At 50.3% G+C, this 18,116-nt stretch overlaps 2 protein-coding genes across 2 annotated transcripts; both read left to right on the top strand.

The window, feature by feature from the left end:
- The first annotated feature begins 8,831 nt into the window (after positions 1–8,831).
- LOC123042480 (uncharacterized) lies at positions 8,832–11,401 on the top strand. Its single transcript, XM_044464923.1, has 2 exons — positions 8,832–9,341; positions 11,142–11,401. Exons 1-2 carry the CDS (start codon positions 8,832–8,834, stop codon positions 11,160–11,162), a joined length of 531 nt encoding a protein of 176 aa, XP_044320858.1. The 3' UTR covers positions 11,163–11,401.
- A 2,401-nt stretch (positions 11,402–13,802) lies between these two features.
- On the top strand, positions 13,803–16,903 carry LOC123042479 (protein FAR1-RELATED SEQUENCE 5-like). Its single transcript, XM_044464922.1, has 2 exons — positions 13,803–14,698; positions 15,368–16,903. Exons 1-2 carry the CDS (start codon positions 13,828–13,830, stop codon positions 16,792–16,794), a joined length of 2,298 nt encoding a protein of 765 aa, XP_044320857.1. The 5' UTR covers positions 13,803–13,827; the 3' UTR covers positions 16,795–16,903.
- Positions 16,904–18,116: the final 1,213 nt, after the last annotated feature.

Genomic DNA, 18,116 nt, shown 5'->3' with positions numbered 1-18,116 from the left:
GAACCGGACTTATCCGGCCTAGGCATGGATAGCGCCCCAAACTCGGTCTTCCGAATACTAGGGGCTTCGCCGAAATTTAAAATTATAGAATTCTATGGCTAAGTGAGAGTGATAAAGCATTATAAGTCCGACGGCCTGGTTCGCTATGCTGAGCGCCTCCCTAGATGGACCCAAAATTGGAACAAGAGTGCTCAGGTTTATCTCGAACACCCCAGCACTCGTGGCATGGGGGTCAAAGCCGACGACTTGCATCTCTCAGATTTGATAAACGGCTGCACAGAAGGTAATATTTTAAATTAATAAGCGTTGCTTAACACATATGAACAAAGTTTTTAGCGTACAGGATAACAGATGCGAGACTACTCAAAAATTACATCTCTAGTGCATTCGTCCGCTATACGGCGAGCACCCTTCAGGACGCCCTTATAATACATCTCGGGCGTGCGATACTCCTTGCCCGGCGGTGGCGCGTCCTTCAAAAGCTTCTCAGCGTCCAGCTTGCCCCAGTGCACTTTAGCACGGGCAAGGGCCCGACGGGCACCTTCGATACATACGGAGCGCTTGACAACTTCAATCCACGGACACGCGTCCACCAGCCACCGCACCAGACCGAAGTAGCTCCCAGGCATGGCTTCTCCAGGCCACAACCGAGCTATGAGGCCCTTCATGGCCTGTTCAGCCACCTTGTGGAGCTCGACCAGCTGCTTCAGCTGGTCGCTCAGGGGCACCGGATGTTCGGCCTCAACATACTGAGACCAAAACACTTTTTCTGTCGAGCTCCCCTCTTCGGCTCGGTAGTATGCGGCGGTGTCAGACGCACTGCGGGGCAGATCGGCGAACGCTCCTGGAGAGCTCTGGATTCGGGTAAATAGCAGATAATTAACTTTTATATTCTTGCTTTGCATAAAAAATGCCTTACCCGCCGCTATTTTCTTCATCGCCTTGATCTCCTGGAGGGCCTTCTGGGCTTCGGCCTTAGCGTTTTTGGCACTCTCAAGCGCCAATGCAAGCTCGGACTCTCGAGTCTTCGAGTCACGCTCCAAACTCTCGTGTTTTTCCACGAGAGCCTGGAGCTCTTGCCGCACCTCCGCCACCCGCGCCTCCTGCTTCTCTTGCTCGGCGCGCTCCAGGGCCGCACTGTTTTCGGCCTTGGAGACCGCCTCCTTCATGGTCGCGACCTCGGCCGTGGCCCCTGCAACATTTAAGTTGGTCCTGTCATTATTTGCAATCAAGTATTTCTATATACATTTATATACGGTATTACATACCCTACTTGTCCTCGAGCTGCTTCTTGGCACGACCGAGCTCGTTCTCGGACCGCTCGAGTCTTCCTTTCAATGCATTGACCTCCGCAGTCAGTGCGACAGAGGTCAGCAGCGCAGTCTGCATTCCCATATCGACATATTTTTATTAGACTCCTGCATATATCTTTTTAGATCGTCAGCTCGGCTTTTCTTTTCCGAACGCCGAACTGAGCATCAGGGGCTACTGTCTATGCGGTAACATTTTTATATGTTTTGAACACATACCTCAAAGCTTGTTAACAGACTTGTACAGGCTTCGGTCAGCCCGCTCCTGGCGGACTGAACCTTTTGAATCACCGCACTCATAACAGTGCGGTGTTCTTCGTTGATGGTGGCGCCTTTGAGCGCCTCCAGCAAGTTGTCCGGCACCTCTGGATGGACGAAGGTCGCCGGCGGTGTAGGCTTGCCCTTCTTATGAAGGTGCCGCCTGTCGGACTCTGGAACCGTTGGCGGTTCCGGAGTAGTGTCTGGCCCAGGGCTGGACTTAGATCCCTCTAGGGCTTCGCCCCCTTGGGCCTGGGGTCCGGGAGGTCGCCTTGGGGCGCCTCCAGGACCACCTCCTCCTGGTTCGGCCCCTTTTGGGACTCCACCTCGATGTCGTCCGCAGGGAGCGGGGAGGAGGCCGTCGGAAGTGAAGTGCTATTCACATCCGATGGATTTAGGGAGCCGCTCGATGAATCACCGAGCTGAGCTCTGGGCGGACTGCATGATTGAATTCGGCGTCAGAAAGTGCCAAATAATAGAGGAACGCCATAAGTTATTTGGGTACCCAGACACTTACGATTTTGCCAGGGGCTTGACCCTGGATGGCCATTCCTCCCCGCCGTCTTCGGCATCAGAGGTGTAGTCCGACAGAAGGGTTTTCCCCTTCTTGGACCCTCCGGCCTCCCTAGTTGGGGCGGCCTTCCTTTTCTTTCCATCCCCCGTTGGAGGGGGAGAGGCTTCTTCTTCTTCTTCTTCCTCCTCGTCTTCTGAGGCGGAGGGTGTGTCGAGGTCGTCGGGCGATGAATCCGACACCACCAGGCGCCGGGAGCTCTTTCGAGTCCCCGTGGCCTTCTTCTTGGCCTTCTTCTCCGGCACCAGGTGAGGTGCCGGAACCAGCAGCTTCGTTAAACGAGCGTTCGCTGGGTCTGCGGGCAAAGGAGCCGGACAGCTGATCAGTCTGACCCTCTTCTGCCAGTCCTGTCAAAGGGATGGGGGTTTAGATCCCACATAAAATCAAATCTATGGAAAACAGATGCCCCGTAATGGGAAGATTAGCTCACGCGCTGGCTTGGCGCTTGGCGCAGAATCCGCGATCCTCGGGGACGGGAGGCGGGAACTCGGAGCTCTTGAATAGCACCTTCCATGCATCCTCATGCTTTGTGTCGAAGAGCCGGGATAGAGTCTAGTGCTTGGCCGGGTCGAACTCCCACAAGTTGAAAGCCCGTCGTTGACATGGGAGAATCCGGCGGAAGAGCATGACCAGGACTACGGTGACAAGTTTAACCTTCCTACTAATCAGGTCTTTGATGCAGGTTTGAAGGGTGGTCACTTCCGCCGAATTACCCCACAACAGGCCCGTCTCTTTCCAAGACGTGAGCCGTGTGGGAATGACAGATTGGAATTCGGGGGCCGCTGCCCATTCAGGGTCACGCGGCTCGGTGATATAGAACCACCCCGATTGCCACCCTTTGATGGTCTCTACGAAGGCGCCCTCGAGCCATGTGACATTGGGCATCTTGCCCACCATGGCGCCTCCGCACTCCGCTTGGCATCCACCCACGACCTTCGGCTTGACACTTAAGATCTTTAGCCATAGGCCAAAGTGAGGCTGGATGCGGAGGAAGGCCTCGCACACGACGATGAACGCCGAGATGTTGAGGATGAAGTTCGGGGCCAGATTGTGGATGTCCAGGCTGTAATAGAACATGAGCCCCCGGACGAACGGGTGAAGAGGAAAGCCCAGTCCGCGGAGGAAATGGGGAAGAAATACAACCCTCTCATGGGGCCTAGGGGTGGGGATGAGCTGCCCTTCGTCTGGAAGCCGGTGCGCAATGTCGTTGTGCAGGTATCCGGCTTTCCGCAACCTTTTGATGTGCCCCTCCGTGACGGAGGAGGCCATCCACTTGCCTCCCGCTCCGGACATGGTTGGAGTAGGTCAAGGCGAGATGTGCGGGCTTGGGCATTGGAGCTCGAGTGCGCAAGGACGAAAAGCAAAGGAGGAAGAAGGCGTGAATGGAAAGGGTAGATTCTTATCCCCTTATATGGGCGGCCGAAGCTACGAGCCCCCACCGGCCTAATAAAACTCGCTCATCTCCCAAGCGTCGCGGTTAATGGCGTGGCTGGGTTACCCACACCCGTACTGATGAGGATCCCGGAATAAGGGGACACGATCTCTGCTTTGACAAGACGTGCCAAGGAAACCACCTCGCTAAGCGCGCTGAGGAGGAACGGTAAAATGAATAAAGGCTAGGCCGTGGCATGATGTCACGCCGGGAACACGTCAGCAGATTAGATTTGTGTAAATATTATTCTCTCTATGGTGGCATGCGGAACAAATTTTTGCAGAGCCGGACACTATCCTGGTGTTCAACATCTTCTATGAAGTATTCGTAGGAGGAACCCGCCTTGCAATGCCGAAGACAACTTGCACGCCGGACTCGTCGTCATTGAAGCCTGGTTCAGGGGCTACTGAGGGAGTCCTAGATTAGGGGGTGTCCGGATGGCCGGACTATGACCTTTGGCCGGACTCCCGGACTATGAAGATACAAGATTGAAGACTCCGTCCCGTGTCCGGATAGGGACTTTCCTTGGCGTGGAAGGCAAGCTTGGCGATACGATATGAAGATCTCCTCCCATTGTAACCGACTCTGTGTAACCCTAGCCCTCTCCGATGTCTATATAAACCGGAGAGTTTTAGTCCGTAGGACGAAGAACAATCATACCATAGGCTAGCTTCTAGGGTTTAGCCTCTCTGATCTCGTGGTAGATCAACTCTTGTAATACCCATACCATCAATATCAATCAAGCAGGAGTAGGGTTTTACCTCCACCGAGAGAGTCCGAACCTGGGTAAAAACATCGTGTCCCTTGTCTCCTGTTACCATCCGCCTAGACGCATAGTTCGGGACCCCCTACCCGAGATCCGCCGGTTTTGACACCGACACCCACCATGGGCAAAAGCCCAGCAGGCACCACAGACTTGGGCGGGTGCCAGCTCTCCACAGCAGGCAGCAGAGGTAGGGTACGAGCACAAGTCCCGTCGTCGCTCGCTTCCGGCCATAACTTGAACAGCAAGGAACGACAGCTTTCCCGTGCTAGCAGATCAGAGCGCAGGTCGAAGGACGGAAAGTAGCCATCATCCATCATGAGCGCACGCACTGGGATGATCCCAGCCGCAGTACGGCAGTGGCTGAGCTCGAGCTTGAAGGAGAACGCCATGGATTATGGGTCGAAGGAGACGATGACACGAGGCTTGTGGGTATCCACCGCAAGCGGAACTAAGAGAAGGCAATCTCGGTGCTCATCTTCATGCTCGATTTGCTCGGCAGTGGGGAGGTAGAAAGGGGCGCACTTGACGAGCTTGGGCTTGACGGAGAGCTGCATCATGGTCATGAGGTCGCCGGGGGTGGCGATGAGCGGGTAGAGGAAGGCCCGAAAAGCACGAGTGGCCATGCCGTCCTCGTCAGCCGCCGGCCTAGCAGCGGCGCCAGCCCCCCGTGTCCGTGCGCGGCCTTGGCGCTAGAGCGTGCACGGCATGGCACCACCCCCTCCAAAGCCCAAGCCGCCGTCTTCACCGTCATGTGGCCCGAGCGGGGGCTGCGGTGGAGCCGAAGGAGCGCCAAGAGAGCGGGCCATGTCCCAGACCTCATTGATGAGGACGTCGACGTATGCACCAGCGCCATCCACCCGGTGGAAAGCAAGGTGGTGCGGAATGTCCTGGAGAGCTTCAACCTTGACCGGCACGAAAATGCTCGAGAACTCGCTGCCATAAAGGCAGGCGTGCTCCCCTCGCGGGATGCTGGTGAAGCCCGCAACTGACGCCGCCCTGCCCCGCCTATTCCATAGCTCCAGAGGAAGCTTCTCCAGCGAGAGGTTGACGACATGCTTGAAGGAAAAGGAGAAGGCATTGCTCCCCTCATTGTGCGGCATGATACGCACGATACGGGAACCAACGTACAGCGGGCTAGCCCAGAGGGCAGCCGCCTGCTCCTCCTCGCGCTGGAACACGACGAAGACGGTGCCCACCGCAGAGCCTGCGAAGCGCACGGCGGAGATACATAGCCGCTACAGGAAGACACGCTTGAGCCAAGGGAGAAAGCTGGGCAGGGACGGGGAGATGTTGAGAAGACAAACTAGGGTGTTCTTGTCAGGCACCATGGGGTAGTGAACATCGAGCGAGGTGGGGCGGCCGCGAACTACGGGCTCCATAGGAGCGGCGGGGGAGGACGTTGAGGAGCTGGCGCTCGGAGGGGGCAAAGCTATCAAGGGAGGGGATGGACGAAGGCTGGATGGCACAGGGCGGGGGGTAGACGGGGAGGTATAAGAAGCCTGGGAGGGAGGCCTAGGGTTAGGGCTCAGGAAACGCAAAGGGCATTGAAAGCTAAGGTGGCCAACCTTTCTACATAGCCAACAAATGGCTGGATCTCTACAATCCTGCCTGCGGTGGCTATAGGCAAGGCATCGGAAACAGCGTAGGTGAAGGTCTCGTGGCTTAGCAAATCAGAGAAGGCGATACGACGCAGATGAGCGTGCAGCTGTGGGGGACTGGGGGTAGCCCGAGACCAGAACGTCCCTGAAGGACGCCGAGCGAGTGCTAGTGCATGCAGCGACAACGGGGTCCTGGCTGCGCGGGGGAGCGGGACAGGGGGATCAGCAGGGGGAGGGGGGCAAAGCAAGGCAGGCGATTGGCCAACAGGCGGCGACACCGGTAAACGCGACAGATTAAGGACAGGTACTTGATTATGCACGGGGAGGTCAAGCACCCGCCCAGCCTCCAAGGCATGCAGATCCGCGCCAGAACCCCCGAAAACCTGGGCACGGGCCGCCTGCGTCGGGATATCGATCGATTGCACCTGACCAGCGATGTGACTGAACCTCGGAGCTGGGCCAAGCAGCGACGACAGCTTGGAGTTGGCAGCCTAGACCGGGCCTCGCGCAACCGTCCGAGGAGCAGTCAGAGGGATGCAACCAGGGTCGAAGTTAGAAAGCGACATCCTGACGCGGAGCAAACCGGACCTCCAAGAATCCGGGAGCACGATCTCTCTAGCGATACACGCACGCGCGACTCAAAAAACAAAACAACCTGACTGCTAGGCCCAGACGGCATAGCCGTTAGCGAAGCCACCAGACCAGCTGACCAGGAGAGAAGCAAAGAATTCTGGCGAGAGGATGACGCCGTCGTTAAGCACGGCGGCGAGGACCCCGGCCGGCCTGCACCGACTAGCAACGCTAATTAATCGCTAATTCTAGCTATCACCCCATGCCCCAATATCCCATATCATCGCTAATTAATCCGACGCTAACGCGATGCTCTCTCGCAGTGCAACACATGGAGCAAGCTAGAGAGGGCGTTGCCCGTCGCCACCATCCTTATGGGTGTCGTGAGGTACTCCGGTGCCGTCGATCATCATTAGCAGAGCTTGCGCTTTCCGTAGGAAGAAAATCGTTGCTTGCGACGGGCACGGATGGAGCGAGGTCGAGATGGTCCTGTGCTAATTAAGCCCAGACGGCAGCATCGACGGTAGCTAAGTACAGTATCGAGCTTTTGTAGCACATGCACCCCTTGCGTGTTGTTTGCTCTAGCCCACCGCGGGTGTCTTTCCTACTCAAGAAAAGTCTCCTTCCTCCTTCCGCCGGCGTTGCACCGATCCGCCCCACCTCCGATGGCTTTTGGGCCGTGGAGATGTGGAGGATCTCGCCCCCTCCCCCCTCCCACCGGCGGGAGGGAACATGTTCTCGTTTTCGTTAGGTTCAACGTCTTGGTTGGGGCTGTGTAGTGGTGGTGATGTCCTTCACTAGGAATAATGTCTCCCACGTCCTAACCCCGTATCAATGGTGTGAGTATCGTCGTTAGAGGATATGTGGAGGCATGTCTCCGTCGGATGTCGTGGGATTCAGACAGTGCTGGGCTTCGGTGGATCCATTTGGATCCAATATATCTTTGTTTGCGTGGTTACAGGTTTGATCTTTCCGATCTATAACTCTCTTCATCGGTGATGGTTGCTCCTCTGGTGCGCTGGTCCCTTTGGGCTTTAGAATGTCGACTTTCCGATTGTCGACTACAACCCCTGTTCAAGAATTCATCCGATTAAATAGTTAACTTGGCGATTAATCCCTACTCGTAGGGTCACCGAGTAGCCTATAAACCGATAAATCGTCCGATTAATTGATTAAATGGCCGATTAATTTGCCGATCAGCCGATTAATCCCCTACTCACCAGCCAACCGAGCAGCTACCAGTTAATGATTTCCTCAACAATGACTACAACAAGGTTTGCCCGCTTCCGATGAGGGCGGGGCAATGACGCCAGCACGCCTTTGGCTTGCTCTAGTGTTTGTAGTCATCGCTAGATGGTCCATGGATCTAGTTGTAATTTTTATTATTTGTAGTGTTCTCTGTACTGCCATAATTGACGAATAGATTGGGGAAATTTCTCTTGCAAAAAATAAAAGAAAAACTAGCTTCAATCGACCGGCTCACCTTTCCAAGTTTTAGCTTATTTAACCCAGATCAGTTCTATCAGGTAGTACCGTCTGTCGTACTCCCTCCATTCCGTTTTATAGTGCGTATAAGTTTTTGAGAGAAATTCCACAATATAGTGCGTGTCTCCCTCCTCCATCGATTTTGGACGAAAATGCCCCCCCACCAAATCGAACAGCCATCGCTCACCGCATCGCTCGCCTCTCTCTCCCTTATCTCTTTCTTGTCGCTGCTTTCCCCACCTCCCTCCCCGCCTCTCTGATCCCTGTCGATCTCCCTTCTTCCTCGTTGATCCCCATCGATCCCCACCTCCCTTGCTGATTCCCACCTCCCACAACGCTTCCTCTCCCTCTCTCATCGATCTTCTCCGCCTCACGACAGGAGCCATCCAATAGATCGTGGTCGAGAGCTTTGGTGGAGGCGGCGGTCTTCATGGCCGGCGGAGTTGAGGGAGAGGTGAGGGGGAAGGTGCTGACTCTGTTGAAGGAGGCAAAGGCAGCAATAAAGCAAATCAAGTTGTTGCTAGGCCAGACGCCCAAGGTGGACGGACCAGATGGTCAACGATTCTGCAAGCGGCAGTGGGAATTCGAAGAAACAGAGGAGGAAGAAGAGGAGGAGGTCCCCGGCGAGGGCTGCGGTGGAGACTGGTTGGATGCCCTCAGTAAGGAGGACCTGCTCGAGTACGTCAACGGATTTGATGTCGGCGACACTAACCAAGGTTCGCTTGTGACCCAGGATGCCGATGTCTGCGTTCGTGTAGAAGATGTCTCGCCCATGCTGCTCAATTTTGTTCAAGACGACGTCCATGTCCTTGGCGGTTGCCCAAGATCAGGAACATGATGCATGTGCGGCAACAAGCTCAACTGCTTCCCAAGCAATGGTGTGCATGTCCTTAGTACAGGGAGCTTGCCCATCTTGGCCGGTGAAGAGGTACTGCCCGAGGACGCTGAGACCCAAGACGGCAATGAGGTGCTGCCCGACGACGCCGAGACCGATGGCGGAGAGGTGCTGCCCGAGGGCGCCGATACCGACGGCGGACACATGTTGCCTGAGGACGCCGAGACCGGCGACAGCGTAGACGTGCTGCTCGAGGACGCCCATACCGACGATGGCATAGAGTTGCTACCCGAGGACGCCCAGACCGACGACGGTGTCGAGTTGCTGCTCCAGGACGCCCAGACCGATGACGGTGTCGAGTTGCTGCTCCAGGACGCCCAGACCGATGACGGCGTAGAGTTGCTGCCCGAAGACGGTGAAGCGGCACTGCCCGAGGATGCTGACAGTGATGTATCTTTCGTGCCTGACTCTATGCCCGCTCACGATGGCGACTCGCTCGATGAATCGACGATGGAGGTAAGGGATATTATGCCGAACTTATTAATTCCTGGTTATCTGATGTGAGTTTATTCATCAAAATGAACTTGCATGCATGGACATGGTGATCAGATGTGATGTGTATTTTATTTGGGAAGTCTGTGATGTGTAGCTTCTCAACTGAATATAGAGAGTGTTTGGATTACATTGCTCAAACTTGGTTGTGATCATGTGATGTTTATTTTTGCTTCATGGTTAGCTCCAGATTAAATAGCTCAACCTCAATTGCATGCATGGAAATTATCATTGGTCAACTAAACACAAAACATATCCAAAATACATGGATCAATATGTCCAGATTACATTGATCACTTGTTGCCAAAATATGTTCAGATTACATTGATCATTTGTTGCCAAAATATGTCCAGCCTACATTGATCAAGTGAACCAAAATATGTCCAGAGTGCAAAGAGTTGCATGAGAAGACAATGACCATGTCTAGATGGTGGCACTTAGGAACTCGATCGCGGCATTTACAATTGCTGGATCACATGGTAACCTAGCTGGGAGAAGGCCAGCTCCTGCTAGGGCCATCTTCCTCATGTGTGGAACCTTGTAGTGTTGGCCGCCATTAAGTTTCAGTATCTTCCTCATGTGAGGAAGATGCGGTTGCTCCTCTCAGGGGGGTACTCTCCATATGCTTGGAGCACCTTGGTAACAATGTCATCTAGTGAACCTGGGAACAACTTCTAAAATAAAGCTTGTAGAGCTGCAAAAAAAACCTAGGTCCAATATGTTTAGATCAGGAGAATTAGGTGGTTGGCACGTCAACCTAATGTTCCATCCATCTGCCATTGTGGCTTCACAAAACATAGGATCATTGATGGGAATATGAGTTTTAGCATTGTCCTGTTGTATGATTATAGGATAACCGCGGTCCGAAGCAAGCCACTTCTCCTTAATGGCAGGAAGAAGTTTGTTCACCATGTAACCTTGGCTAACTTTCCTTGTCACCGCCGGCAACACCTTAGTAACAATTGTTCCCACGTCGCGGTTCTTGTTATCCCTCTTAGCCTCCTCTAGGAATGTAAAAGGCCATATGCCAATCTTGCCATCAAATGTCATGTTGCCATCATCATCGTATCGAGGCCTCGCCACCGCAACAAGGAACATCACTTTTTCAATGTAATTCTTGTTTTGTGTGGTACGCTTCAGATCTTCCTCGTTGAGACCCAAATAGATTTTTTATTCTTCCGAGTGCGATAGAACCACTTCTCATCTATGTGGATGACGTTGTACATTCCATCAAATGTTGGCTGTTGTGGGATGCTTAGTGGCTGAAACATAGACAAACAAAACTTAACCCTAGCCCTGTTGTTTTCTTCTGTCAATGTTGATTTGACGGCATTAGAATGCCGCCTGAGTCTGCCCTCCTTCAAATGCATGAATAAGGTAGTCTTTGCCATGTTCAACTCATTAGCAAGATCTTGGAGACTTGTTCTTTTTCTTAGATCAATATCCTTTATGGCATCTTCATTGAAAGCAATCCTCTTGCGGCCACAATTCTTGGTCCTCTTGCTCAAGACTCCCTGCAATCCACCAGCCTTCTTTCCCTCCAGCCATCTCAGTTGTATAGTTCGCAAAGGAATGTTTGTTTCTTCGGTGATAGCTTTAGTAATTCCATGATTCAATTTACCCAAAGAAGACCTCTCCAAGATCATGGCAAATAGATTTTGCTTTTCTTCATCTTTGTACCGCCTTCTCTTTTTCTTGCCTTCATTTGCAAATAAGTGGTGTCATGGATTTATTACATTGATAACTAGATGAACAATCATGCAGGAACCAGTACACTATGCATGAAGCAGTACGAGCATGCATGATCCAGTATACATGACCACTATAAGCATTCATGAACCATCACACATGTATGCATGAACCAGTACAAGCATGCATGATCCAGAATCCATGAAGCAGTACGCATGTATGCGATCAGTGCAAGCATGCATGATCCACAATGCATAGCACACATGAAGTAGTAGCACAGGTAAATTTTTTCTTTTGAGGATCAGTAGCACAGGTAACTATTAAGCCATTTTCAGTTCAGGAGACCGACGTTCTAGTTGCGTTTTCCATAGCATGCATGCAAAGATACAATAGCATAGTTGGACCGATGAACCCAAGCAGATCGATCGATCAGCCGGCTAGTATAGATAGTCACCGAAACACCGCCCGTGCATGATTTTCGCTGTCGCCCTGCTTAATCGTAAGCATGTTTCGTGCCACGTGGACACAAAAGCAAGACATTTTTTAGAGAGAAAAACACAAGCAAGAGAGGCGCTAATGTGGGCCGGCGGCGGCCGGAACGACAAACAAGAATCAGGGAGACAACGAGATCGGACCCAAACACGGCCCTGGCCATCAGTTAGTCAGTACCGCGCAGGTCATCAAGAATAGGGCTCTGAGCAATTATTTCCCCATGGATCCAACCACAAGAGCGGCTTCGTTCGGGTGCAGCCCAACACTCTTCTCGTCTCTAAGAAAGGGCCGAACACTATTGCTCAAAGAAAAAAGGACGCGTCCAGTGGGCGGCCGGCTGCCCACTAGTGCGATCGAGCGGCCAGCCCAAAACGGTAAGCTATGCCCCCCCCCCCCCCCCCCCCGCGGTACAGAAAAGCAAGGGCACAGGCTGCCACCAAACCCGATTGAGCGGCCAGCCTGATAGGCCCCGCATCCCACGCCTCCCATGCCCTCTCGTCCCCACGCCCCGTCCTCACGCCCCATGTACCTACCCAACGCCTCCCACGCCCCACGCTGCCTTCTCCTTCTTTCTTGACCTGCACGGGAGAAAGGGATCAAAAGCTCCTTCTTCCTCCTCCTGTATAGCCACCATGGGAGCAGAAAGAAGCTTCAACAAATTGATCTAAAAAGGCAGGGGTGATCAGACCCATACCAGGCAACAAACATCAGGCAAGTACTTCCTCTCTACCCCTTTTCAGTTCTCCCCTTTCTTGTACTGCATCTATAAAAACACCCTACTCCATGGATCCATCAGCAAATCCATGGAGAATCTACTTCAAAAAAGAGTAGATCTGAAACATCACCCTATTGTGAACAACACACCAGCCCCCCCCCATGAGTGCATCTGCACACTAACTTAGGGTTCCCAGATCGAAACTGAACGTGTTTTTCTAAACATGCATGCCAAGCAAGTTTCCCCTGCCCCCTTTTATGTGTTCAACAAGTCAACTAAGACATATTTTTCTGGCCAACTAATACATGATTCTAGCCAACTGAACATGCATGCTTGCCAACTGGATATATGCATCCTGGCCAACTGAAACGTCTATTCTAGCCAGCTGAACACATTGTCTGTGCAACGGAACATGCATGCTGGCCAACTGAAACGTCTATTCTAGCCAGCTGAACACATTGTCTGTGCAACGGAACATGCATGCTGGCCAACTGATATATGCATCCTGGCCAACTGAAAGGTCTATTCTAGTCAGCTAAACACATTGACTGTGCAACAGAAACATGCATCCTGGCCAAGCTGATATATGGATCCATGAAAATTCAAACATCTATTTTAGCCAACTGAACACATTGGCTGTGCAACTGAACATGTATGCTGGCCAACTGATGTATGCATCCTAGGAAAATGAAACATCTATTCTATTCAACTGAATACATGGACTGTGCAACTGAACATGCATGCTGGCCAACTGATATATGCATCCTGGGAAATTGAAAACATCTATTCTAGCAAAACTGAACACATTGCCTGTCCAACTAAACTTGCATGCTAGCCAACTGATATATGCATCCTGGCCAACTCAAAGATCTATTCTAGCCAAAACCAAAAAACTGCAGTACAGCAACTTCTGCAGCAATATGTGCAACAGATGAATAAACAAAGGTTATTGAAGCCATAAAACCACATTAAAGTAGTCACGCATATATGCTTGTCCCACACATATATTCTGGTAGCACACCTATTGCAAAGCTATAGTGTAAAAGTATGTTCAAATATACTGGAAGGAGAAACAGAAACGGCGACGAAAAACATATATCTATAGTCTGTCATCAAATTCTTCTTTCTTCTTTCACCTGGATTTTGCATCTGCAAAAGTAGCATCAAATTGTGTCCCAATTATGTGCAGAAAAATCTGAATAAGCTCCTTGCAAACGGAAACCCTGCAGATCATTGCAACAAAAGCAGAGGAAAAAGTCAGAAAACTCTGTAGTAAAAAGAAGTCAAGTTCTTGCCAACTATTTACTGCAAAATGTGCAACAAACATAACAACTCTGTGCAGAAACAAAAAAATGCATGCATGTTATAATAAAAGATTCTGCTATAGATATGTTGCTTTTAGAACTAAGACTGTCATAAAATGGTGTGCAACTGCCTATTTACTAAGTTTTTAGGTTGTTTGAAACACTCTTTTCTATGATTAACAACTGATCATCACTTTCTTCTTTTTTATATGTGCAGTGAGTGTGTGGCAGCATCGAAAAAAAGGAAAAAATGCTTGATCTCAATGAGTTGCCTCCTGATCTCAATGAGCTTCCTCATGATATGGATCAGCATCAACCCAACATACCACAAGGAAATTGGTCAGAAAATGGGCGATCTGTTTACTATACGCAGGCAAGTCGTGGTGGAAGCCCTATTGGCCATGACAATATGGCAGGCCAGCCATCAAGCCGTGGTGCCCATGTAGTGGTTTCTTTGCAGTCAGAGAGCCATACTCTAGATGACACAGGAACCGAGGCAAATGTTCCTGGTCCCAGGACTGAGTTAGGGGCTGGGGCTGTTGATGGAGCTGTGCAAGAAGAAGAAGGAGAGGATGAGGTTGGTTCTCAACCTATGGAACCCTATGTTGGCATGAGGTTTGACAACCTTCAAATTGCTAAAGATCACTACAACATCTACGCACTACGGATGGGTTTCTCTATCAAGATGAACACATCTAGACGGACACCCCGCACCAATGAATTGATAAAACAACAGTTTTGCTGCAACAAGTTCAAGAAGCCCGAAGCTGATGATGGAGGAGCTGAGGCTCCTCCTGTCCTGGACCCTATTCCAGATCCAAAATCTATTGACAGTGACAAGGAGATGGAAGAAGAACCTCCAATATTTGCTGAAGAGGAGGCTGGTACTAGTAAGAAGAAGAAGAAGCGCAAACGTGAGACAATAAAGCAGACTCAGTGCAAAGCGAAGATGTTGGTGAAGCTGATAGATGGGCGATGGGAGGTGACGCACTTTGTTTGTGACCACAATCATGCGCTCGTGAACAAACCTTCATTGTCCAAATACTTGAGATCCCACCAAGGCATCTCACATGATGAAAAGGAGTTTCTGCGCATCTTGTATAACTGCAACTTGACTACAGGTGTGGTGTTTTTCTATATCCCTTAAAAAATTAAGTTTTCCTCTAGGCAATCCAGTGTGCAACTGTTATGGTACTACTGTGCAACTGAAATGACTTAACCGTGCAACTGGTGTTCAGTAACTTCCCATGCTGTTTTGTATATCACTTTTGGTGCTTGTTGTGCAACTAGATTGTCTTTACTGTGCAACTACACAATGTCATGTATGCAAAAAGTGCAAAAGTGTTTTTAAAAAGGTGCAACTAGGTGTCCATTTCCTGGGATTATCTTCTGTGCCAACACATGTCCTATTACTGTGCAACTGGACGTGCGCATTCGAGCACATGATCCATCCCTTAAAGAATTAAGTTTTCCTCTAGGCAGTCCAGTGTGCAACTGTTATGGTACTACCGTGCAACTGAAATGACTTAACTGTGCAACTGGTGTCCAACTTTCCATGTTGTTTTGTATATCACTTTTGGTGCTTGTTGTGCAACTAGGATTTCTTTACTGTGCAACTACACAATGTCCTGTATGCAAAAAGTGTAAAAGTGTTTTTAAAAAGGTTTAGCTAGGTGTCCATTTCCTCCGATTATCTTCTATGCCAACACATGTCCTATTACTGTGCAGCTGGGTGTGCGCATTCGTGCAACTAAAAAAAGGAAATACTGTTTTGTTTTTGTATTATGCAGGACGTATGATGCATATAATGTCAGAGTTCTATGGATCTGAGATGATGGTGCCATTCGGACCAAAGGCAATAATAAATCTTTGTACAAGTTTCCATAGAGATGACACAAAGGAGGGTGATTTGATTGAGACAATTGCACACTTCAAGGATATACAAAAAACCGATCCAGACTTCTTCTATAAGGTGAAATATGATGAAGAGGACATAGTTGTGAACATATTTTCAGTGGATGGCTTAGATCGAAAAGCTTATGCAGAGGCGTACCATGATTGCATATCGTTCGACACGACCTACATGACCAACATGTACAATATGTCGTTCGCGCCCTTCATAGGAATAAACCGACATGGCCAATCTTTCATGCTGGGTTGCACGTTTGTGAGGCAGGAGTTGGCATCGAGCTTTGATTGGGTCTTTGAAGCATTCCTAGAGGCTATGGATGGCAAACCTCCTGACAACTTCATCACCGATCAGGATGGTGCAATGAGGCAGTCGATACAGAGCATCTTTCCAACCATCATGCACCGCTGTTGTCGATGGCACATCATGAAAAAGGCTCAGGAAAAAGTTGGTTGGCTGCTGTGCCAGAATCCAGGACTCTCTAATGATTTCAACAAGTGTGTTGACTTCAGCTTCACTGTAGACGAGTTTGAGCAGAATTGGGCTGGGTTAATGGTGAAGTACGAGGCTATGACACACACGCACTTTGAGAAGTTGTACGAATATAGGTCAACTTGGGTGCCGTGCTACTTCAAACATAGGTTCTTCCCGTTCCTACAGTCTACACAGCGTAGTGAGGGGTTCAACACCGTCTTGAAAAGATATGTGAACCCACACAACTCAATGCTGAACTTCGTCAAGCAATATGAAAAAATCCAGAACCACATCCTTGCCAAGGAAGGCTGCAACGATTACAGGACAGAACACCTTGAGATTAAGCTGTGGTCCAACTTCCCAATAGAGAAGCAAGCTTACAAAACCTACACTAGGGACCTTTACCGCAAGTTCAGAGAAGAGTTTGAGCTGATTGGACGTTATAATGCATCCCAAGTTGGTGCTGATATATTTGAGCTCAGACCGAACCAGGAATTTGTTGCCAAATATGGTTCTCGAAACTACTTGGTGCAGGCAAGGGTGGAGGAGGGTTCCTATTTGTGTGAGTGCTGTAAAATGGACAAGGACGGCACCCTCTATTGCCACATCCTCAAGGTGTTCACACATATTGGAGTTGACGTCATATCGGAAAGGTACCTGCTAAGACGATGGACACCTACTGCTGTACCTAGTGCGCCAGGGACTGGTTATGAGCAACCGGATGAAATGCCTCCTCAATCAAAGAAGCAGATAAGGGAGAGGAACATGATATACAATTTTTGGAAACTAGCAAAGTTTGCAAGTGGTTCTGATCCAGCACAAGCTATTGTATAGAAGCATATGCACGCAGCACGTACCGAGATCGGCCACCTGAACAAGTCCAAGAAAAAGAAAAACCGACTGCTGCCACGGCGCCATCAGATGATGGCAACCCTCGAGGACCTCCTCCACCTCAAGGCAACAATCAGGGGGCCCAGGTAATTACCTGCCCCAACTCCTGATCTAACTAGGTGTGTAACTTCAGTTGCACACATCATTGTGCCCGGTTGCACACATCATGGTGGCCAGTTGCACGGAACATGCTACCTAGTTGTGCATGCTGTGATAGTTCAAGCATCAAAGATAGCAAAACTAACCTGTTTTTCCTGTTCTGGATATAGGTGGTGCTAACCCTCAAGGACCTCCTCCACCTCCTGGCAGGGCACGACATACTCTGTAACTCCTGAGTGCTCATCGTCCAGGTAATTACCTGCTCCAACTCCCCATCAAACTAGGTCTGTAACTCCAGTTGCACACATTATGGTGCTCAGTTGCACAGAAAACAGGCTACCTAGTTGCGCACGCTGTGTTAGTTCGAGCATCGAAGATAACACAACTAACTTGTTTGTCCTGTTCTGGCTATAGGTGATGCCAACCCTCAAAGACATCCTCCCCCGCCTGGCCCAACTAGCAGTGCCCTGCATGCTACTCCCAATGGACCTACAGGCAGGACTCAGGGGGCTCATCACCCAGGTAAAATACCTTCCCCAACTCCCAACAAAACTAGGGTGTGTGACTTCAGTTGCACATATCTTAGTGCCCAGTTGCATAGAACATGCTGCCTAGTTGCGTGCGCTGTGTTAGTTTGAGGATCAAGTTGAAAATCTAACTTGTTTTTCCTGTTCTGCCCATAGGCAATTACAATCCAAGTACCATGACGGACTGTGCTACTGCATGTGTTTTTTTAACTTAACTTGCACACGGCAACCAGTTAGTTGCACAACATGGGCTATGTGGTTGCAGAGAACATCAGTGTTGGTTGCACAAGAAAAAAATACTAAATTTTTTATATGATTATTACACAGGTGATCGTGATGGTCCTACTGCCCCATTGGAGGCTGCATCCCCTGCACAAGCTTCTGATGATTTTGTGCCCAGGGATCCTCCAAGGTCTACTACAAAGGATAGGGCAAAGAGTCGACGGTACAAATCGGCGCTGGAGCTACACCCAAAGAAGAAAAACAAATGCAGCCAGTGCCAATCTACAGAGCACACTGCTAGTGTGTGTCCACTCAGGCTACTGTGATTCTGTTTCATCGTTTGTAACTTTGAGACAAAAAAGGAAAAGAATGATACTTTTTTAGCTATGTTGGGACCAAGTGGACACATTCAACATA

The sequence above is a fragment of the Triticum aestivum genome, chromosome 2B, assembly GCF_018294505.1.
Source record: "Triticum aestivum cultivar Chinese Spring chromosome 2B, IWGSC CS RefSeq v2.1, whole genome shotgun sequence".
NCBI lineage: Eukaryota > Viridiplantae > Streptophyta > Magnoliopsida > Poales > Poaceae > Triticum > Triticum aestivum.
Note: the sequence above shows the minus strand (reverse complement) of the source record. Positions and strands in the feature narration are given on the sequence as shown.

What these genes read in the sequence shown, in the direction of transcription:
- LOC123042480 (XM_044464923.1), top strand. Translation starts at nt 8,832, where the DNA reads ATGTGCGGCAACAAGCTCAACTGCTTCCCAAGCAATGGTGTGCATGTC. An exon ending in TCGATGAATCGACGATGGAG is followed by an intron (nt 9,342 to 11,141) that starts GTAAGGGATATT and finishes ACAATCATGCAG; the next exon opens with GAACCAGTACACTATGCATG.
- LOC123042479 (XM_044464922.1), top strand. Translation starts at nt 13,828, where the DNA reads ATGCTTGATCTCAATGAGTTGCCTCCTGATCTCAATGAGCTTCCTCAT. An exon ending in TAACTGCAACTTGACTACAG is followed by an intron (nt 14,699 to 15,367) that starts GTGTGGTGTTTT and finishes TGTATTATGCAG; the next exon opens with GACGTATGATGCATATAATG.